The sequence below is a fragment of the Ranitomeya imitator genome, chromosome 2, assembly GCF_032444005.1.
Source record: "Ranitomeya imitator isolate aRanImi1 chromosome 2, aRanImi1.pri, whole genome shotgun sequence".
NCBI classification, from domain to species: Eukaryota; Metazoa; Chordata; class Amphibia; order Anura; family Dendrobatidae; genus Ranitomeya; species Ranitomeya imitator.
In genome coordinates, this window is record NC_091283.1 from 793028828 (window position 1) to 793052972 (window position 24145).

General features: G+C 47.8%; 1 protein-coding gene across 7 annotated transcripts in view; it reads right to left on the minus strand.

Moving 5' to 3' along the window:
- The window catches only part of ATE1 (arginyltransferase 1), a 137113-nt gene that overhangs the window by 96719 nt on the left and 16249 nt on the right, over positions 1-24145 (minus strand). For all 7 annotated transcript variants that reach the window (XM_069753665.1, XM_069753668.1, XM_069753664.1 and 4 more), the window contains exons 5-6: positions 23806-24048; positions 228-448 (exon numbers count right to left, since the gene is read on the minus strand). In XM_069753665.1, coding sequence (XP_069609766.1) covers positions 228-448; positions 23806-24048 — 464 coding nt within the window. The remainder of the gene's footprint in view (positions 1-227; positions 449-23805; positions 24049-24145) is intronic.

Below are 24145 nucleotides of genomic sequence, written 5' to 3' on the forward strand. Positions count from 1 at the left end.
ATGGGGGGGGGGGACCCTCAATCATTTTTACACGAGATGACAACTCAAAAACAGACATTTACCTGTGGTTGACTTTTGCAAATGAATGTTTGTGCCTTTGCGCACACTGGCGACGACAGTAATAATCAGTAAACCATCTTGTGCCGTCCTTTCCTTGCTGTAGAAGCTGTGTGTACTCTCACTGATTTAAGGTTTTGCAGACAAAAAAAAAAAGGGGGATTTCTTACCTCCAGTCTATGAGCTAAATTGTCGCTGTCCGGCACATGGATAAATTCTTCTATAGATTTGGTGCCACTTGCTTTGGGTTTTGAGGAAGTTGGGGTGACGGCCGGGTGCTCTGTCAGCGGAGTCTGATCACCCTTTTCAATCAGCATTTTCTGCAGACGCCGCTCCTTTCGGATGTCTTTGGCTTTCCGACAAGGCGGCCTAGTGGAATCGGCACCTTTACCTGATTAGTAAAATAAAATTCAGACTCCTGTAACATACGTGCTGTACGGATAGCAACAGGTCACAAACATCCTGAAAGCGTCCTGTTACATGCGCACAAATGGTGGACGCAGAAGACAAAACTGCAAATCCTTACAGCAATTTTTCCATATTGTGGCTCTTCAATATCGCCATCTACTGGCGTCCCTGCATCACTGCACCCAGCCACAAACGCTCCATGATACTGAGGTTTGGAGAGAAGGTGCAGAAGATGCTGGTAGAGATGGGTAATGTGGCCACAATCTCAACACACCATACTTATACCATTATTAGGGCTGGACGCGATTGGCTAAATGTGAGCAGAGAACACGAAGAGATCCCCAAGTCAACTAGGTCATGTCGACATGTAAATTTCTCTTTTCTATGCACCGTATTTTCTTTTGAAAAAGAAAAAGGAAAATCCTGTCCTGTTGAGCCGGACTCCAATTTTTTCTATTGTCAGCTACTTACCAATCCCTTCTGAACGGCCCCATATGGTGGAAACAGTTTTCAAAACACAGATACGCACCTCCTGTACCAGCACCCTTAATCCGTACTCAGCCCTGTGTCCCTCGCTCCAGGGTGAAATGTGAAGGCTGCAGACGATCGGCAGCCACCGACGGGCTGCAGTGGTCAAGATGCCGATGCCAGGAGACAAGGTGCTGAGAATGGAAAAGCCGTGCCAGTCTGGGAGAGGAGTATCTTAATAATAATAGTAATAATAATAATAATAATAATAATAATAAATAATAATAATAATTATTATTATTATTATTTCACCACTCTGGGCCATTCAAAAGTGAAGGGGAAAATGTTTTTATTAATCATCTTCGTTTGCAAAAAAATGGTCATTTAACTCCACTGATCACCTAAATGTTGTGGCCCCTGCTCCCCCCACAAGCTCCACAATCCCTTCACTGTTTAGCACTCACAGCGCCGCACATTTGGTAGTGGCAGTGCCAGGTATTGCAGCTTGCTGCTGGTCAGTTGCAGTTTAGGGGATGGCACGGAGCTGTAATACTAATTATAATAGTCTGTGCTGGAAATCTAATCAAGTTAAGCTCATTTTAATTAGTTTGAATTCAAACCACCCAAACCTTATGTCCCCTGAGATTGTCGGGAGACCCCATACACATTAGATCAGGGGTCTCAATCACGTGGCCCCTGAAACTGCTTCATGCGGCCCGCAGGCTCTGTAGAACTCTTGATGAACCCTGCACCTGATCCAGGGGCTGCCGATGGCAGCGTCTTATTTCAGCTGAATGTGATTCCTTAGACGAACACTCACTTGAAATGTATTGCAGCACAGAGACTCTACACAGCAATACCAGCCGCCGACCAATCAGAGGCCAGCACCTGACATCAGCGTGCCAGTGTGGTGGAGTAGGACGTCACTGCCATGCGCCAGCACGCTGATGTCAGCTGCTGGATGAAGACTTCTCTATAGTATGGCGACTTATCTATAATATGGGGACATTACTCCAAGATGAGGACAAGAATGGGGACATTACAACAAGAACGGGACCAGGATGGGTACGTACGTACGCCGCGCTGTGAGTGCGGGTTACATTCCGTGTCAATATCGCTGATCGGTCATTGCTCGCAGCCAGCTGGGCATGACCAAAGCGGTGTTTAAATACCGCGCCAATGTCGTTGTTTGGTAGCTCACGGCCGGCTGCAATCAATCAGTGAAGCGTGGTTTAAATCCCGCGTCAATTCGCGGCTGCACTGCATATGTCGCTGATTGGTCGCAGCATGTCGGGGGTTCGGGGCACTGGATATAGTACAGCCACGTAGTATATAGCACAGCCACGTAGCATATAGCACAGCCACGCAGAATAGAGCACAGCCACAAAAAAAGTTAGCTCCTCCTCAGCAGTGTACACCCCACAGACTGGCATTCTGAACCTCAGTTAGTGAGAAAGCAGTAGGAGAAAAACAATAAAAGTTGAAAAACATAACCACAAGTATAAAACTGTAAGCATGAAAACAACAGAACAACCGAAAGTGAATAATATGGGAGGGAGCTGTGTCCCCCAATGAAGGCTCCGAGAAACAGATTTTACGGTAAGCAACCAAAAAATCCTGTTTTCTCTATCGCCTCATTGGGGACACAGGAACGATGGGATGTCCCAAAGCAGTCCCTGGGAGGGAGAAAAAAAAACAGACTTCCATCAGGTCAGAGGACTCAACACTGCCGCCTGCAAGATCCTTCTGCCTAGGCTGGCATCTGCCGAGGTGTAGGTATGGACCTTGTAAAATTTGGCGAACGTGTCGATAGAAGACCAGGATGCCGCTTTGCAAAGCTGTAGGGCGGAAGCCATGTGGTGCACTGCCCAGGAGGCGCCGACTGCCCGGGTAGAGTGAGCCTTAATCCCATGAGGGGGCACTCTGTTCTTTACCCGGTAAGCCTCCAAAATTGCCGTTCCAATCCAGCGAGCAATAGTCGCCTTGGAAGCAGGCAGGCCTCTATGTGTGCCATCAGGAATGACGAAAAGGGGATCCGTCTTCCGGATAGAGGCCGTTCTAGTCAGGTAGATCCTCACTGCCCTGACGAGGTCTAGCTTGTTCAACAATCGCTCCAGAGGATGAGTCAGAGCTGGGCAAAAAGGAAGGTAGGACGATGTCCTCGTTGAGGTGGAAGTTGGATACCACCTTCGGAACAATGGAAGGCGGAGGCCTCAAGACCACCTTGTCCTGGTGAATAACCAGGAAAGGAGGTCGAAAAGACAGGGCTGCCAACTCTGAAAAGCATGCTGGATAGAAGTGATGGCCACAAGAAAAGCCACATTCTAAGAAAGAAATTGCAGGGAAACCTCCCTGAGAGGCTCAAAGGGGGAACCCCTCAGAACATTCAGAACAAGATTAAGATCCCAAGAATCCACAGGAGCCCTGTACGGAGGGACAGCATTGGCTACTCCTTTAAGGAAGGTCTTGACCTGTGGCCGAGAAGATAACGTCTTCTGGAACAGGATGAGGAGCACAGAAACCTGGTCCTTTAAGGAACTAAGGGCAAAGCCCGCATCCAGTCCTGCCTGAAGGAAGGCCAAATTGGAAGGAAGAAGACATAGGTGGAACGCAGTTGGACTCGCACCAACGGAAGTAAGCCTTCCAGGTACGATAGTAGATCTTGGAAGACGAAGGCTTCCTAGCCTGGATCATAGTATTAATCACCCGATCCGAAAGGCCGGATGCTCTTAGAACTGCGGTCTCAACAACCACACCGTCAAACTGAGCAACCAAGAATTCGGGTGGCAGATCGGACCCTGAGACATCAGCTCGGGTCTGTCTGGAAGCTGCCAGGGGGCGTCCGCGAGAAGGTTGACGTTCTCCGCAAACCAAGATCTCCTGGGCCAATCTGGAGCGATCAGAATGACCAGCACCCCTTCCGCCTTGATCTTTTTCAACAGCTTGGGAAGCAAGGGCAGGGATGGAAAAAGATAGGGGAGCACGAATTGCAACCAAGGAATGGCCAAAGCATCTACGCCCACTGCGAGAGGATTGCGGGACCTGGAGACGAACCGAGGGACCTTCCTGTTCATTCGGGACGCCGTGAGGTCCACATCCGGAGTCCCACATCGAAGACAAATCTGATGGAAGACCTCCTGATGCAAGGACCATTCCCCTGCCGTGAGACCCCCGCGGCTTAGGAAGTCGGCGGCACAATTGTCTACGCCGGGGATATGCATCACGGATATCACAGGGACCATTGCCTCTGCCCAGAGGAGGATCTTGGATAACTCGGCCAAGGCCAGAGAACTCCAAGTCCCCCCTTGGTGGTTTACATATGCCACTGCTGTGGCATTGTCCATCTGGATTCGAATTGGCAGACCCCTGAGAATTCTTTACCAGTGAAGAAGAGACAGAAAGATGGTTCGAATCTCGAGGACATTGATCAGCAGAGATGACTCCTGGCGAGAAGGCTGGCGTCCGTTGTCACCACCTGCCAGTGAACTGGAAGGAAGGACCTGCCCTCGGAGATGAGGGGTGACGTCAGCCACTAGTTGAGGGACCGTTTGACCAGGGGCGAATGCCGAATCGGGCGATCCAGGGAAAGGACAGACCTGTCCCTCTGTGAGAGAATAGCTTGATGAAGAGGTCTTGAGTGGAATTGGGCGAAGGGAATCGCTTCCAATGTTGCAACCATCCTCCCCAGAACCTTCATGGCTGATCGGAAGGAAGGAAGCCGAGGAACCTGGAGCAAGCGAACTTCCCGATGAAGAATGGTTCTCTTGTCTTCGGGAAGGAATACTCTGGTCTGACGAGTGCTGAAGAGCATGCCCAGAAACAAGGCAGGACTTTCCTGTTGACCAGCCACCCAAAGCGGGATAGGGCGTCGAGGACAATGGACAGACTTTCGTGAGCCTGAGAAAAGGACGGAGCCTTGATGAGAAGGTCGTCGAGATATGGAAAAAGTATCAGGCCTCTCATCCTCAAGATGCCCATCAGCACTGCCATGATCTTCGTAAAAACCCTGGGAGCAGTTGCGAGACCGAACGGCAGGGCGACAAACTGGAAATGCTCCTGATGAACTGCAAAACGCAGGAATCTGTGATGTCCCGGGAATATCGGGACATGGAGATAGGTGTCCTGGATGTCTATGGAACACAGAAATTCCTGAGCCTCCATGGAAGCAATTACTGAACGAAGGGATTCCATCCTGAAGTGTCTCAGACGAACCCTCTTGTCCAGCAATTTGAGATCCAGAATGGGACAAACCCTGCCGTCTTTTTTCGGTACCACTAACAGGTTCGAATAGAAACCTATCAACCGTTCCCTTTCTGCAACGGGAATGATCAGTCCAGACTTGAGGAGGGAAGCGATGGCTACTAAGAAACCTGGAACTAGAGAGGGATCTCTTTGGAGGGCAGGATTCAAAGAAACGATCCTGGGGCCGTGAAATAGGGATGTGTGTACTCACCGTGAAATCCTTTTCTCCGAATATATATATGAGAGTATAGCATGTCAAATTATAAAACAAGCACAAGCTAATATTAGGGTGGGAGCTGTGTCCCCCAATGATTGGCTCGGAGAAAAGGATTTTACAGTGAGTACACAAAAATCCCTTTTTCATCTACTCCTCATTGGGGGACACAGACAGTGGGACATCCCAAAGCAGTCCCTGGGTGGGGGCAACATCAGATCAGGCCCTGTGTAACCGCTACTTACAAGTGCGACACCGCGGCCTGCATAGTCCGCCTGCCAGGACTCACATCAGTGAAAGTCTGGGAATTATAGTGCTTCAAGAATACATGCGGACTGGACGAAACCGCAAGCTTGCAGTCGTGCTGTGCCGACACCTGGTGCCTAGAATCCAAGAAACCTCGATAGACAGGGAGATAGGCTGACATCTAACACGGAAGGACTCCTGGATGGTATAACAAATCCACCAAGCTAACATGGCCGATGAAACGGCTAAACCTTTCCTGTAACCATCAGGAAGCGGTCCTCTTACAGTGAGGTAGCCCAAATAAAGTGTCCAACCTTCGGAAGGACCCCGTCCTCGAGACGTACCTACTCAGAGCACTCACCATGACCAGAATATGGGGAACCCATTCCGTTATGTTGACTGGTGCCAAAAGAGATGAGGGAAGAACGATGCCCTCATAACTGTGGGAATACAATACCACCTTGGTTATAAGGGATAGGGATTGCCTGTAGACAACCTTGCCTTGATGGTAATAAGGGAAAAAGGTCTGAAAGAACAGAGCGGCTAGCTCCAAAGACTCGTCAGGATGAGGAGATCGCAGAGAAAAAATAGGCGACCTTCCCTGATAGTAAAGTCTGTCTGGATCAAAAGGAGTCTACTGTAAGATTCCCAGGATCATTAAGGTCCCAAAGATCCAACGGTATGCGATAGGGAAGAACCACATGTGAAGACTCCCTGCGAGGAAGTCCATATTTGCAGTTTTGTTGCAATAAGACGGAAAAATACTAGTTCAGCAAAGGAGAAAAAACCTGACATGGTCAGTGCGGATCTACCAGGATCACTGGGGCCCTTCCTGCTTCCGAAAAGATCTCGGAAGTAGTGGAAGAGGGGTGAAGGAAACTGGTACCATGGAAGAACTAGAGCATGCACTGCAATGACTTTTGGACCTGGAAGCCGAACCATGAACTTAGAGTACATTGGCGTTCAGTCTGGATGCCATCCGATCTACATCTGGAGTGCTCCAGAGAAGACGGATCTGATGGAAGACTTCCGGGTGAAGTTCCGACTCACATGAGGCGGGACCATGACGGCGTCCACTGCCCAGAGTTCTACACCTGAGAAGTGTAGTGCCCAGATCACCAAATGATAGATCGTGGCCCAAAAGAGAATGTGAGGTACCTCGGCCATGACGCTTGACCGTGGGTACCTGCTACATGATTGACGTATGGCACAGACGTGGGATTGTCCGATTGAATCGGATGGGGTGACCCGCCAAAAGACAGTGGACCTGCTGTAGAACTAGCTGTACCATTCAGATCACCAGAACAATGATCAGGAGGAGAGGACTGGCATCGGTAGTCACTAATAACCAGGAGAAAGGATCTTTCCTGGATGAGGAAGGAGCTCAGAGACTACCCTCTGAAAGCCCGATTGACCTGCAGAAAACAAGAGCGAAGGAAACCACTTCCATTGTCATCACCAATTTTACTCAGAACACTCCTAGCAAATCGAATGGAATGAGGGGGATGAGTGTACAAGTGCGCAAGCTCCCTGTTGAAGGGCCACAGCCTTGTCTCAAGGGAGAATCACCAAACTTCTGGAAGATTACAGGATCAAGCTCAAAAAGGATATCTGCTGGGCTGGAAAAGAGGAAAAAACTTGTGTAAGTTTAGCTAACAGCCCAGGAGAGAGAGGGTATCGCAAGAGATATAGACGACTCAGCGCTGAAGGAGCGGCTACAAAGTCTACCAGATAGGGCAGGACGACCACGCCTCTAGGGTGCAAGAGGAACATGACAGCCCCATAACCCTTGTGAACACTCTGGGTGCAGTAGCAAGGCCGTAGGACAAGGTCGTGATTTGAAAATGCTGTTCGCGAAAGGGAAAGCGAAGGAATTTTGAAGAGGGAAACACATAGGAAGGTAAGCATCCCGAATGTTGGTGGATGCCAGAAACTCCCCCTTTTTCCGTTGAAGTAATGGCTGAGCGCGGGAACTCCATCCGAAGAAGGGGGACCTTGTCAAGCTTGGTAGAAGTTTGAGGTTCAGGGTCGGTCTTACTTTTTGGTCCCCATTTTGGAACCGAGATCCCTTAGATCTAGACCGTCCTGGACAACTGATCCACTGCTGGTTGGGTCTATAGGAAATCAAAATAGTTAAGGTCTCTGACCAACAGACCATTGCTCTAGCAACACATGCAGCGGCTAAGGGAGGGTAGAGCGCTGAACTGGAGGCCGCAAGACGGAACGAACTAGATTTGCTATCGGACAGTCCGTTGTATTTTTAATTGATGATCCATCGGGTAGGGATACTGGTAGGTATACCACAGGAGATTCTACCTGGTTAATATGCCAAGTGGCAGAATGCGCGGCTGCATGAAGAAGGAGGAAAACCATCTCTTACTAATCGCAGCTCTCCTTTGACTGTGCAGAGTTAAAATGATGAACCCTCGATCCACCATCATCTTAACAGGGAAGAGGAGAGGGATCGTCCGCCTTCTTGCATCATCTGCTAAATAGTGGAGATGCAGAGGGGGGGGGGGTGTTCGGACGCAAAAAAAAAAAAAAGCCTCTGTACATCCACAGAGTTAATGTCCCTGGGTGGACAGGGCTGGTAGTCCGGCGTTAGGCCTGGCTGTAGAAGAGGATACATGGAGGCGACACTCCATGTCCTCTTCTATCGATGGTGTTGGGAGATCGGTGTCCTTTAAAAGGACCAGTCGCCCTTAAGAATCAGACCAGGCATGGCATCTCACATCATAGGTGGGAATACGTGGAGGGAACACCCCGCGTGTTTACATATTGGCTGAAAAAGGATACCGCGCTTGCAGAGGTTTCTGTCCAGTGGATCGCTTATCCGGACGCTCCCTGTGAGGGTGAATGGCAGATGCTCTGCAAGGGAGTTTAGTTTCCTCATGAGGGACACTGCGTGATCTAGAGTAGAATCGAAGTCCTTGTTAATCTACAGAGATTGGTTAATGATATAAATAGGCGAATCCATCCTTTTCTGAAGTTCTGGTGAGTCCAGAACCAAGGCAATATCAGATTCATATTCAGAGGCTTGTTCTCAGCAAATCATTGGTGAGGGATCAGGAAATGAAACTTACGTTTTCTAGGCGCGTGTAAGTTTCTAGAATACTTGCGGCCCCTGCTAACCTGAAGGAAAGAGACCATCTATATTGGTCCTGCGAGCACTCCGAGCCACAGAGGGATTCAATCTCGTTAGAGAATCCATGGGTTGCGGCAGTGACAAAACCCACTCAGGGAACTAGGTACTCTGAGATAAGCTGGGATTGGCAGCGGAGGGCTCCTGAGCTCATTTAGGGTGACTGGCTGCGGACTGGTCATATGCCCTTAAAACCAGGGAATGCTGGTCATGCGCCTTTAAGACCAGTAATACTGGTCATGTGCCTTTAAGACCGGGGAATACAGGTCATGTGGCAGGAAATACTGGTCATGTTAAGTACAAGGGGAAGATGCAGGGGAAGAGAGCAGTACTTCCTTACCCAGATGCAGAATCGTTGAGCCCCTTTTATACAAAACCGTCGCCCCTGTGTGTGTGTGTGTGTGTGTGTGTGTGTGTGTGTGTGTGTGCTGGCAGGGTGGACCAAGATGGCCATCGGGAGTTGCAGAGGTGGTAAAGTCTCGCAGAGAGTGAGAGGTGGCAATTCGGGGGCAGAGCCACATATGTGATGTGGGTGGAGCCTCAACTTCCATGAATAGGCCCAAGCCGGGGCCTAAATTTCTGCAGCCGGCGTGAGCAATACCAGCGTTGCTGAGGGAAGCGATCACTTCCAGAAAAGGTGGGCGGAACCTACACATCGCCTGAAGCCGGGGGCTAAATTTTTGCAAACGGCCGGAGCCTTACCTCAGGGACGTGGGCCACAGGGAAGCTGAGGCTGCCTGTCAGCATATGAATAGCCCACTGCAGAGGCCCATGGCTGACTGGATCCACTCGCCATCGGTGTATGTCCCGACATGGGGCCGCCGGATGACTGGGTTTCAGCGCCGAGGAAAGCGCGCGCGTCTACTGTTCTGCTGCAGGTCAGGTATTGCAGCGTGGACGGTGCAGGGATAAACCTCAATCCACCATCCCTTTGTTAGGGAGGTGGAGGGGAATCGTCCGCCTCCTTGTGCCATCCGCTTTAACAGTGATGGGACAGTGGGGGCTGCTCGGACGCCATAGAGAGGGGCCTCTGTACATCCACGGAGTTCAGTCCCAGGTGGACAGGGCCAGTTGTCCGGCCTGGCTCCAGGAGAGGATACATGGAGGCGACACTCCATGTGGTCGCCTGCTGCTGCTGTCGGGACTCGAAGGAACTGTCGCCCCTGAAGTGAGCTCAGGCATGGCTTCCCACGTTGCAGGAGAGGGTACGGGGAGGTATACTCCGCGTGCTCGCCTGTTGATGATTCGGGGGAGATCGAAACCTTGAGAGGATCAGTCGCCCCCTTCACTCCATTAATTAAAAAATTTACAGAAAAGTAAAAAATAAAATAAAAACGTTGGGGTCTGAACCAGACCCAAGTGCCTCCTACAGACACTAAGCAAGAACTGGTTAGCTGGGAGCCAGCAGGAGGGTGTATACTGCAGGGGAGGAGCGAACTGTCTTTGTATCACTTAGTGTAAAGCCCCCGTCACACACAGCGAGATCGCTAGCGAGATCGCTGCTGAGTCACAAGTTTTGTGACGCAACAGCGACCTCAGTAGCGATCTCGCTATGTGTGACACGTAGCAGCGACCAGGCCCCTGCTGTGAGATCGCTGGTCGTGTCGGAATGGCCTGGGCCATTTTTTGATCGTTGAGGTCCCTCTGGGTAGCACACATCACTGTGTTTGACAACTTACCAACGACCTCGCTGACAGGACGTCCCATTGAATCATCATGAAATAGCATCGTTCTACAGGTCGCCGCATCGCTGCTGCGTCGTTGGGGAGATCGCACTGTGTGACATCTCACAAGCGACCACATAGCGACGCTTGAGCGATCCCTGACAGGTCGTATCGTTGTCGGAATCGCTCAAGCGTCGCTATGTGTGACGGGGCCTTAAGCCTCCTATTGGCAGCAGCATACACCCACGGTCTGTGTCCCCCCCCCTTCCCAATGAGGCGTAGGAGAAATGAACTCCATCTTGTATCCTGAGGATACAACTTCCCTGACCCATGCGTCCTTCACTGAGGAGATCCGGACGTCCCTGAAGAAGAGAAGATGACCGCCTAGCCTGGGAGGTGCGCTGGGGTCTTGTCGCGAGTCATGCCGAGGTGGATCTTCCAGTCCTAGACCTGGAGGATCTACCTTGGGAGTAGCGGGAACGCCAGGAAGGACTGGGTCTAAAGCAGTGTTTCTTAACTTCAGTCCTCAAGACCCACCAACAGGTCAGGTTTTCAGGATTTCCTTAGTATTAGAATTAATGCTTGAGCAGGTGATGAAATTATCACCTGTGCAATACTAAGGATATCCTGAATACGTGACCTGTTGGTGGGTCTTGAGGACTGGAGTTGAGAAACACTTGTCTAAAGCAGGGGTCCCCAACTCCAGTCCTCAAGGCCCACCAACAGGTCATGTTTTCAGGATTTCCTTTGCATTGCACAGGTGATGCAATTATTACCTGGGCAAGACTAAGGAAATCCTGAAAACATGACATGTTGGTGGGCCTTGAGGACTGGAGTTGGGGACCCCTGGTCTAAAGGATACCTTCTTCTCTTGACGTGCCTGTGTCCTCTGCTGTTGGGAAAAAGAATCTGCTGCCGCGAAGGGACGAAAAGGCCGAAAAGACCGAAATTGCCGCCTAGGAGGAGGCCGGTGAGGTTTGGACAGGGGAAGACGGGAACTTGTGCCCCCGGTGGCATCCTTAATAATTTGGTCCAGCTTGGAACCGAAAAGAAGAGATCCTTGAAAAGGCAGACTGGTGAGGGACTTTTTTGATGACAGATCCGCCTGCCAGGCCTTGAGCCAAACGGTGCGTCGTATGACAACCATATTACTGGACGCCTGAACAGCATAAGACACCACATCCAGAGAAGCGGAAACCAAATATTTCCCCGTGTGAGAAATCTGTGTGGCAAGTTCCACCAGCTGTTCTGGTGGAGCTCCAGCCAGAATACCCCGACGGAGTTGTTTGACCCATTCGGATACAGACTCCGAAACCCAGGTGGAAGCAAAGGCCAGGCATAGAGAAGACGCGGCCGATTCGAAAGCAGACCACGAAGGATTCAATAATCCTGTCGTTGGAATCTTTCAGAGACGCCCCTTCGGACAGCGGGAGGATTGTGTTGGTGGAAAGTCTAGAAACTGGCGGATCCACAGAGGGAGAAGAAGTCCAGTTGGCGAACCTGAAAGAAAAACGACGCACATTGAGGTAGATAATCGTCTAATAAAAGACCCATGTCCACCTCCTACTGACACTACGCTAAACTGAGGTTCAGAATGCCAGTCGGTGGGGTGTACACTGCAGAGGAGGAACTAACTTTTTTTGTGCATAGTGTCAGCAGCATACACCCCATGGTTCCTGTGTCCCCCAATGAGGTGATAGAGAAAGATGCCCGCTTACAACCCATTTTTCCAGACCCCCCACTACTGTGTTTAGGCAACCCCCAAATCTAAGAAGTATCATTGTCAAAAGCTCCCTGTCCTCTCCAACAGATGCAGGTACCTTTCCTTGCAACTAGAAAAAAAAAATGTAAAACCTGTCCATTTATAAATAACCATGGACAAGATAAAGATCCCCAACTCACATTAGGACTACAAGATCCCAAGTACTTTCAGCTGCGTCACTTCTAATGCGGTGTACCTAATTATATGTACTAAATGTCCAACTGGAGGTCTGTATGTTGGGGAGACAGGGCAGAAACTGAGAACAAGCATGAATTCTCATTGCCACACAATAAGAGAAAAAAAAGAATGGATTTACCGGTAGCAAAACATTTTTGTATCCCCGGTCATAGCATCATGGACATGAAATTACTTGTTTTAAAAGGTAACTTCAAATCTCAAATAGACAGAAGAATCTGAGTATAAACTCATGAAGACCTTTGACACACAATGCAGGAATGAATGTGTTGCATAGATTTATGTCTTTTTATATCAATTAAGGAATTTGCTCTTCAGACCTTCTGGGGTCATCACAACACAGAACCAGACACATTCAGAGGACCATAAAACATTAAGACTTCCTTATCTATGAACTGTTCCAATATCTATGTCTACCCCTCTCACATAATGATAATTCTGATATAGAAGAACACACGCGCGCAAAAATTCAGGGGGCCCACATATAGTATCTAGTGGTGGTACTACCGGTAATTTATCCTTTGGACCTAGTAGAAATACTATTCTTAGAAATGGACATAGAACCATCACATTGAATAAAAACAAGGGTGCCAATACGACATCAAAGAATATAGTCCGGTCTAAGGCTCGCCTACCGGTAAACCAGGATTTTTTCCGGGTAAGATCCACAAAACTAAGTGGGGGAGGAAACTCTCCAAAACAAAAACAAAAATAAGTTCATCAGTTAACCCACAAAAAAAATATTCAATTTAAGCTGGCATGAGCTAACCAGTAGTGAAATTTCCCTTCTTCAAAAAGGGTTAAAGTATGCACCCACCTCTATGGGTAGACCATTTAACCTCTACATAACTATAAAGAAACACTTGAGAAATCTATCATTGAAAAAAAAATTTCTTAAAAAGGACAAACTATCCACAGGAGAGATTAACCCCAACCCTGACACATACATCCACACCACATTAGCCTATCCTTCCACCTTTAACCCTATTCAGGAAGTCAGAGGCATTCATGACCTTCGACAGACTGGTTACAAATGACATTAGAAAATTAAAAAGGACAAAATCTAGGTTTATACCCTGTAATTTAAATAACTTAGAGAAGAAAGCAATCAAAGATATACAGAACAACAATAATATTATTCGCCCAGCAGACAAGGCAGGTGGTATTGTCATTTTAGATTAAGCCATTTACCATAAAGAACCGGTTCGTCTGCTTAGCAATGCCATCACATACAGAAAAATGAAAAGTGATCCTACACCACAGTTCATTAAAAAATTGAAAATCCTGTGTCTTAAAGGCCAATCTCTTGGCATCCTAAATAAAAAGGAGTTTCAATTCGTATTTAATAGGGATCTGAGTCTAGCCATCTTCTACCATATCCCTAAGATACATAAAAGCACGACTTACCCTCCGGGCAGGCCCATCATCTCGGGGATCAATAGCCTTACGGCAAATCTGTCCCGGTATGTGGACATGCACTTACAAAAGTGCATGCAACTCATACCGGCCTACTTAAAGGACACAGGTGACATCCTACAAGTCCTTGAGGGGGTCAAATGAACTCATCATCTTTCCTCCATCCCATAGATCTTCCTTACCTGACCTATCTATCGCAGTCAATGACATCATGCTTTCCCCTGTACCCGAAGTCCGCTGCCTCGGAGTAACCTTTGACTCTGCCCTGTCATTCACACCGCACATCCAAGCTCTTTCCACCTCCTGTCGCCTCCAGCTCAAAAATATCTCCAGGATCCATCCTTTCCTCAACCCCCAATCTACTAAAATGCTTGTGCATGCCCTCATCATCTCCCGCCTTGACTACTGCAACATCCTTTTCTGCTGCATCCCTGCTAACACCCTTGCACCTCTCCAGTCCATCCTTAACTCTACTGCCCGACTAATCCATCTCTCTCCTCGCTACTCCTCCACTTCCCCCCTCTGCAAATATCTTCACTGGCTCCCATTCTCTCAGCGTACCCAGTTCAAATTACTAATACTGACCTACAAAGTCATCCATAACCTGTCTCCTCCATATATCTCTGAACTAATCTCCCGATATCTTCCCTCACGCAATCTCCGGTCCTCCCAAGACCTCCTTCTCTCCTCCACACTTATTCGCTCCTCATCCAATCGCCTCCAAGACTTCTCCCGAATATCCCCCATCCTCTGGAATTCTGTGCCCCAACACTTCCGACTATCAACCACAGTCAGATCCTTCAGACGGAACCTGAAAACTCATCTCTTCAGGAAAGCCTACAGCCTGCACTAACCCCGCTGCCTCCTCATCACTACTGGAGCTACCGCCTCACCAACACCGGAGCTACCGCCTCACCAACACCGGAGCTACCGCCTCACCAACACCGGAGCACCTGCAACCCTGTCTCCTTCCCCATAATCCTGTAGAATGTAAGCCTGCAAGGGCAGGGTCCTCGCCCCTCTGTATCAGTCCATCATTGTTAGTTTGTTTACTGTAAGTGATATCTGTAACTTGTATGTAACCCCTTCTCATGTACAGCACCATGGAATCAATGGTGCTATATAAATAATATTATTATTATTATTATTATTATTATTATTAATAATAATAAATGGGAACCCAATTATTTTCTAGCTACCCTAGACATTAAGTCTTTATACACGGTGATTGATCAGAAAATGGGTTGCCTTATTGCAGGCCAGTACCTCCAAACCTCTAGGGATATACCCCAACACCCAGGTCACATTCATTGAAGAGTGCATTGAATTCATTCTGCAACAATTATTTTTGGTATGAAGGGTACATCTTTTTTGCAGACATGGGGCACTGCTATGGGCACACGTTTTGCCCCTAGCTATGCCAATTTGTTTGTGGCCAAGTGGGAGTCCCCCCACATTTTTTCTTCTGGCAGTTTACGCACAGGTTTGGTCCTGTGGTGCCGTTTCATTGACGACGTGCTGTTTGTTTGGAATGGCTCTAAAATGATTTGGATTCATTCATGTCAAATCTAAATAATAGCAGCTTTGGACTAGAATTCACACCTACAATCAGCACGATGAGCATTAACTTTCTGGACCTTAGCATATACATAGAGGACGGCCAGCTATTAACCAAGTGTTTTCGTAAAGAGGTGGATTCCAATAGCTTATCAGTATCACCAGCTGCCATCTACCGGTTTGGCTCACAAATATCCCAGTATACAAGAATTAGATGGAATTGTACTACGTTGGAGGACTACAATAGGGATTCTGCCATTTTGACCCAACAATTTCTTGATAAGGGTTACCCCAGTTCATTGTTAGAACAAGCAAAAAAGGATGTGATGGAGATACCCAGGGACTCTGATACACAGAGTGAAACCCACCAATCAGACAATCAATATTCATGATCAAATCCGCCAGTTACCGTTCGTCACCCAATTCCATGCTGGGCATACCAAATTCAGGTCTATTATTCAGAAACATTGGTCCGTGCTCCAAAGGGATAAAACCAAAGGGGAGTATCTGCCGGCCGCACCTAGATTTGTATTTAGGAAGGCAAAATCTCTGGGTAGCATCTTAGCCCCCACTACAAAACAAGCCTCTAATTGTAAGCACCAAGTTTGTGTCCCTGGTATGAACAGGTCAGGCTTCATACCCTGTGGGTACTGTTTTTGGTGTCGGTACATCTTTCAAGAAAATATGCCGCACAACTTTCACTGATTCTGACGCCATGAATGAATTTAATATCAGAGACAATATCACTTGTTCCACTGCAAAAGTCATCTACCTTATTGAATGTCCATGTAAGAAACTATATGTGGGCCGCACTAAGAGGCCCCTCATGGTCCGGGTTAACCCCTTCATGACCCAGCCTATTTTGACCTTAAAGACCTTGCCGTTTTTTGCAATTCTGACCAGTGTCCCTTTATGAGGTAATAACTCAGGAACGCTTCAATGGATCCTAGCGGTTCTGAGACTGTTTTTTCGTGACATATTGGGCTTCATGTTAGTGGTAAATTTAGGTCAATAAATTCTGTGTTTATTTGTGATAAAAACGGAAATTTAGCGAAAATTTTGAAAATTTCGTAATTTTCACATTTTGAATTTTTATTCTGTTAAACCAGAGAGTTATGTGACACAAAATAGTTAATAAATAACATTTCCCACATGTCTACTTTACACCAGCACAATTTTGGAAACAAAATTTTTTTTTGCTAGGAAGTTATAAGGGTTAAAATTTGACCAGAGATTTCTCATTTTTACAACAAAATTTACAAAACCATTTTTTTTAGGGACCACCTCACATTTGAAGTCAGTTTGAGGGGTCTATATGGCTGAAAATACCCAAAAGTGACATCATTCTAAAAACTGCACCCCTCAAGGTGCTCAAAACCACATTCAAGAAGTTTATTAACCCTTCAGGTGCTTCACAGCAGCAGAAGCAACATGGAAGGAAAAAATGAACATTTACCGTATATACTTGAGTATAAGCCGAGATTTTCAGCCCATTTTTTTGGGCTGAAAGTCCCCCTCTCGGCTTATACTCGAGTCATATACCCGGGTGTCAGCAGGGGAGGGAGAGCGGGGGCCGTGTAATCATACTTACCTGCTGTGGCGCGGTCCCTGCAGTCCCTGGCTTCTCCGGCACTGCAGATTCTTCCTGCACTGAGCGGTCACATGGCACCGCTCATTACAGAAATGAATAGGCAGCTCCACCCCCATAGGGGAGGAGCCACATATTCATTGCTGTAAATGATCGGTGCCATGTGACCGCTCAATTACAGGAAGAAGCTGCAGCGCCGGAGAAGCCAGGGACTGCAGGGACCGCGCCGCAGCAGGTAAGGGGAGCGCAGCGCTATAATTACCTGCTCCTCGCTCCGGTGCGGCTCCGTCTGCAGCGTCCTCTAGCAGTGACGCTCAGGTTAGAGGGCGCTGTGACGTAGTCAGTGCGCGCCCTCTGCTGAGCGTCAGTGCTGGAGACGGAGCCGCACGAGGAGCAGGTAATTATTGAAAGCGCCAGCGTCCTGAGAAGAGAGGTGAGTATGTAATTTTTTTTTTTTTTTTTTTTTATGGCAGCACCAGCAGCATTCTAAGGAGCACCTATGGGGCCATAAAGGTGCAGAGCATATATGGCACAGCATTCTAAGGAGCACCTATGGGGCCATAATCAAAGGTGCAGAGCATATATGGCACAGCATTATAAGGAACACCTATGGGGCCATAATCAAAGGTGCAGAGCATATATGGCACAGCATTATAAGGAGCACCTATGGGGCCATAATCAACGGTGCAGAGCATTCTATATAGCACAGTTGTATATGGAGCATCTATGGGGCAATAATGAACGGTATGGAGCATCTATTTTTATTTTTGAAATTCACCGGTCGCTGCTGCATTTTCTACCCTGGGCTTATACTCGAGTCAATAAGTTTTCCCAGTTTTACGTGGCAAAATTAGGGGAGTCGGCTTATACTCGAGTATATACGGTAACTTTTTAGTCACAAAAATGATTTTTTAGCAACAATTTTTTTATTTTCCCAATGGTAAAAGGAGAAACTGAACAACGAAAGTTGTTGTCCAATTTGTCCTGAGTACGCCGATACCTCATATGTGGGGGTAAACCACTGTTTGGGCGCACGGCAGGGCTTGGAAGGGAAGGAGCGCCATTTGACTTTTTGAATGAAAAATTGGCTGCACTCTTTAGCGGACACCATGTCGCGTTTGGAGAGACCCTGTGTGCCTAAACATTGGAGCTCCCCCACAAGTGACCCCATTTTGGAAACTGGACCCCCCAAGGAACTTATCTAGATGCATACTGAGCACTTTAAACCCTCAGGTGTTTCACAAATTGATCCGTAAAAATGAAAAAGTACTTTTTTTTCACAAAAAATTTCTTTTCGCCTCAATTTTTTCATTTTCACATGAGCAATAGGATAAAATGGATCCTAAAATTTGTTGGGCAATTTCTCCCGAGTACGCCGATACCTCATATGTGGGGGTAAACCACTGTTTGGGCACACGGCAGGGCTCGGAAGGGAAGGCGCGCCTTTTGACTTTTTGAATGGAAAATTAGCTCCAATTGTTAGCGGACACCATGTCGCGTTTGGAGAGCCCCTGTGTGCCTATGCATTGGAGCTCCCCCACAAGTGACCCCATTTTGGAAACTAGACCCCCCAAGGAACTTATCTAGATGCATATTGAGCACTTTAAACCCCCAGGTGCTTCACAGAAGTTTATAATGCAGAGCCATGAAAATAAAAAATAATTTTTCTTTTCTCAAAAATGATTTTTTAGCCTGGAATTTCCTATTTTGCCAATGGTTATAGGAGAAATTGGACCACAAATGTTGTTGTCCAGTTTGTCCTGAGTACGCAGATACCCCATATGTGTGGGTAAACCACTATTTGGGCGCATGGCAGGGCTCGGAAGGGAAGGCACGCCATTTGGCTTTTTAAATGGAAAATTAGCTCCAATCATTAGCGGACACCATGTCGCGTTTGGAGAGCCCCTGTGTGCCTAAACATTGGAGATCCCCCACAAATGACCCCATTTTGGAAACTAGACCCCCCAAAGGAACTTATCTAGATGTGTGGTGAGCACTTTGAACCCTCAAGTGCTTCACAGAAGTTTATAACGCAGAGCCGTGAAAATAATAAATACATTTTCTTTCCTCAAAAATAATTTTTTAGCCCAGAATTTTTTATTTTGCTAAGAGTTACAGGAGAAATTGGACCCCAAAAGTTGTTGTCCAGTTTCTCCTGAGTACGCCGATACCCCATGTGTGGGGGTAAACCACTGTTTGGGCACACGTCGGGGCTCAGAAGGGAAGTAGTGACTTTTGAAATGCAGACTTTGATGGAATGGTCTGCGGGCGTCACGTTGCGTTTGCAGAGCCCCTGGTGTGCCTAAACAGTAGAAACCCCCCACAAGTGACCCTATTTTGGAAACTAGACCCCCCAAGGAACTTATCTAGATATGTGGTGAGCACTTTGAACCCTCAAGTGCTTCACAGACGTTTACAACGCAGAGCCGTGAAAATAAAAAATCATTTTTCTTTCCTCAAAAATGATGTTTTAGCAAGCAATTTTTTATTTTCTCAAGGGTAACAGGAGAAATTGGACCCCAGTAATTGTTGCGCAGTTTGTCCTGAGTATGCTGGTACCCCATATGTGGGGGTAAACCACTGTTTGGGCACACGTCGGGGCTCGGAAGTGAGGGAGCACCATTTGACTTTTTGAATACAAGATTGGCTGGAATCAATGGTGGCGCCATGTTGCGTTTGGAAACCAACAGTGGAAACCCCTCAATTCTGACGCCAACACACCCCTAACCCTTATCCCAACTGTAACCCTAACCCTAATTACAACCCTAACCCCAACACACCCCTAACCACAACCCTAACCCCAACACACCCCTAATTTAACCACAACCCTAATTCCAACCCAACCCTAACCCTAAGGCTATGTGCCCACGTTGCGGATTCGTATGAGATATTTCCGCACCATTTTTGAAAAATCCGCGGGTAAAAGGCACTGCGTTTTACCTGCGGATTTACCGCGGATTGCCAGTGTTTTTTGTGCGGATTTCACCTGTGGATTCCTATTGAGGAACAGGTGTAAAACGCTGCGGAATCCGCACAAAGAATTGACATGCTGCGGAAAATACAACGCAGCGTTTCCGCGTGGTATTTTCCGCACCATGGGCACAGCGGATTTGGTTTTCCATATGTTTACATGGTACTGTAAACCCGATGGAACACTGCTGCGGATCCGCAGCCAAATCCGCACCGTGTGCACATAGCCTAATTCTAAAGGTATGTGCACACGCTGCGGAAAACGCTGCGGATCCGCAGCAGTTTCCCATGAGTTTACAGTTCAATGTAAACCTATGGGAAACAAAAATCGCTGTACACATGCTGCAGAAAAACTGCACGGAAACGCAGCGGTTTACTTTCTGCAGCATGTCGCTTCTTTCTGCGGATTCCGCAGCGGTTTTACAACTGCTCCAATAGAAAATCGCAGTTGTAAAACCGCAGTGAAATGCGCAGAAAAACCGCAGTAAATCCACAGCGGTTTAGCACTGCGGATTTATCATATCCTCTGCGGAAAAATCCGCAGAGGACCAGAATACGTGTGCACATCCTGAACCCTACCCCTAACCCTAACCCTACCCCTAACCCTAGTGGAAAAAAAAAAAATTCTTTATTTTTTGTATTGTCCCTACCTATGGGGGTGACAAAGGGGGGGGGGGTCATTTACTATTTTTTTTATTTTGATCACTGAGATATAACCTATCTCAGTGATCAAAATTCACTCTGGAACGAATCTGCCGGCCGGCAGATTCGGCGAGCACACTGCACATGCGCCCGCCATTTTGGAAGATGGCGGCGCCCAGGAAAGAAGACGGACGGACCCCGGGAGGCTCGGTAAGTATAAGGGGGGGGGGGGGGGGGGGGAGATCAGGGCACGGGGGGGGGGGGTGGGGGGGTGTGGATTGGAGCACGGGGGGGTGGATCGAAACACGGGGGGGGTGGATCGGAGCACGGGGGGGGGGGGGATCGGAGTGCGGGGGGGTTTGATTGGAGCACGGGGGGTGTGATTGGAGCGGACAGGAGGACGGGGGAGCGGAGCACAGGACGGAGGGGAGCGGAGCACAGATCGGAGGGCTGGGGGGGGGCGCACATTAGTGTTTCCAGCCATGGCCGATGATATTGCAGCATCGGCCATGGCTGGATTGTAATAATTCACCAGTTTTTTAGGTGAAATATTACAAATCGATCTGATTGGCAGTTTCACTTTCAACAGCCAATTAGAGCGATCGTAGTCACGGGGGGGTGAAGCCACCCCCCCTGGGCTAAACTACCACTCCCCCTGTCCCTGCAGATCGGGTGAAATGGGAGTTAACCCTTTCACCCGATCTGCAGGGACGCGATCATTCTGTGACACAGCATATGCGTCACAGGTCGGATTGGCACCGACTTTCATGACGCATACGCTGTGTCACAGGTCGGGAAGGGGTTAATGAACATTTTACGAACATCCAGGAAGGTTTCATGGGTCATCCACTTTCACGCCATTTCAGTGAAAAACATAATAAATCAACTAAGGGTGCCCTTTTTTGGGGAATCCAAAGGCTTAAACAAAATTTAAGAGGGGGTAACTTAATCAAAGCTATGTCCAGGGCTGAATCCCAGTGGATTCTTTCCCTGGATAGCCTTGCCCCCAAAGGCCTTAATCACAGGCTAGAATTATACGCCTTCTAGCTGTCACCTCCACCATTCCCAGCACTGGTCTCTACCTTTTCCTTAGGCTAAGTTCACACTGCGTTCAGTGACTACGTTAAACGGACTACGTTACACCGCGGCATAACGCGGTGTAACGTAGTCAGTTAACGTCGCCATTGAATGCAATGTCGGACGCATCGCTAGCCCTCAATGGGCATGCACTAGTGATGTGCCGTCATTTGAGTGACGGACCCGAGACGCGGGCTGCAGCGTTTCCGGGTCCGTCACTGTTAGCGCAGATGGAGCTAGCAGATGCTCTATCTGCGCTAGCGCGATGTAGCACCGGCACTTGCGCTAGCAGCAGCCCGTTGGCGTATGTGCTGAACGGGCTGCTGCTAACGCAGTGTGAACTGGCTTTCCTTCCAGAGCTGCTTGCCTCTCCTTCACGCTCTTTTCAGTCATGAGGGAGGATCTAGGACTCTTGCTTCTTTTATCCTCTGTTTTTTATCTCCATGGTAACACTATCCTGGGTTGTACCTAAGTTTATATGCCATGATCCAGGTTATTTTTTCTAGATCATGTACCAAGCTTTTATATAGGTTTACCACCACGTAATTCGTATATGTACATGCATAACTTCATAGATAGGTACATACTGCACTGGGTCAGTCCTCGTCATCATTGTATTTATTCCCCTTGTTTTTATCTTTTCAGGCAGTATTTGTTCTTAGATGAAACTTGTCCCATTTTTTAATCTATTATTTATTAATTTGTTATTTTAGTCAGAGGTAGCTCTGTTGCGTCAATATGATGCATAATCTTAACGAGCAGAATATTAATAATCTTTATTTTTATATAGCGCTTACATGTTCCGCAGCGCTTTACAAACATTATCAGAATACAGACATACACTCACTATATAGTGTCATATGTTTTTAGCGTAATGGTGTCATATTATTTTATTTAAATTTTTTTCATGTGCCACAATTTCCACTTTTCCACTCTCCTGCTGCAATCTATGGCGTCTGGGCCTGCGTCCATGCGACTTAGATCAGCATCACCATCGCAGGCATTACAACAATTGGTTAAATGGGCAGGCGCTTCACTCAGATTGACAACCCGGAAGTTTAAATGTTTGGGTGCATCCAGAGACCGGTAACCCTGATGAAGAAGGACGTTACTCCTTCAAAATCGCGTCGGTCTTTTTGGTCTCTGTGCTGCCCCGTACTAGCTCCGTGACGTGACACGCTGAGCCTCGTGCCAGCTATTCACTCCCCTTGTTTTTCTCCCGCTCATATCCAGGGACGCCACCGGCCGGGGCTTTCCCTGGCTCTACGCAGCTTCCGCACTGCACCGCTGTGCTGCCGTTGATTACTCCTGCCTGCCCGTCCTTCTGCCTGCACTTCTACACACCGGCTCTTCCTACACAGACCGGACTGCATTCACCACGCTACACAGCGCTGCACTTCCATCTCGGTGAGTCTCCACCTGGTGCGCTACCATCGGTGTCCCCAGTTTGGTTATCATCCCCGATTCCTCGTCTGGCATGGGGTTAGCTGCAATTGACCTGCTATGGTCTCGTGTTTTGTAGGCGAGCACAGGACATACATTCACCCCTTGTGGTTTCATCATATTTGATTAGGGTGTTGTGTGCATTGTTGTCGCACTAGTGTACTCTATATTATTTTCATTCTGTTACCCCCTCAGCGCGGATTCAGTTGCTCTAATATAATGATAATTCTACTCGTCTTATCTATTGCCTTCTTTCTCTCTGTGCCCTGTGGTGTATAAATATGTGATTCTTCAGAATTTCTATTAGTCTATGCCTGATTAAGAGGTCTGAGTTGTCACGAAAGCTTGCAATTTGTTACCATCTTTTCAGTTAGCCATTAAAAGGTATCAACCACTGAGGACTCTCAATTCTAAATATTTTCTATCTACTGGCCAACACGATACAAAGCGTATATCTTTCCTGTTTTTGCAAACACTTTGCAATTTCACCCATTTAGAATGAGGAGAAAACCTCTTTAAATAACGCTGCAGATGATTTTCAATGGAGGCAAACATTACAAGAAATGTCCCAGCTCAGTGTATGACCGTGAACAGTTGTGCTGGGACGAGACCCTCACGATCATGTAGATACTCAGACGTTGCCCTACCCGCAAGGAACCTACGGAGCGCGCACATTTATAGGGGCTCCATTTCTGAGCTTTACATAAAACTAACCTGGTTTTGGCATGGAATGAACATGTGCTTTCAACTGAGCGGTTTCTATAGGGTCATCACTTTCTTTCTGTGCTTCCTCCGAGTCTCTCTCTATTTCCCTTTCTCCATGATGTTTATCAGTTTCTTCCACCTCAGCGCTCAGTGGCTTGAGCTCATCCTCTGGGACTTCACTCTGATCTTTGCAGAAAACATTGCAGGAGACAGGGCTGTCCGCCTGAGAGTCCATTGGTTCAACCGAAATTCCTGGTAGAAACACAAGTCAGACAACTAATGGAAACTATGGCTGTGATGCAGCAGAGCACAGCAGTATTTTACCTTTATGGTACATTCATACAAAAAG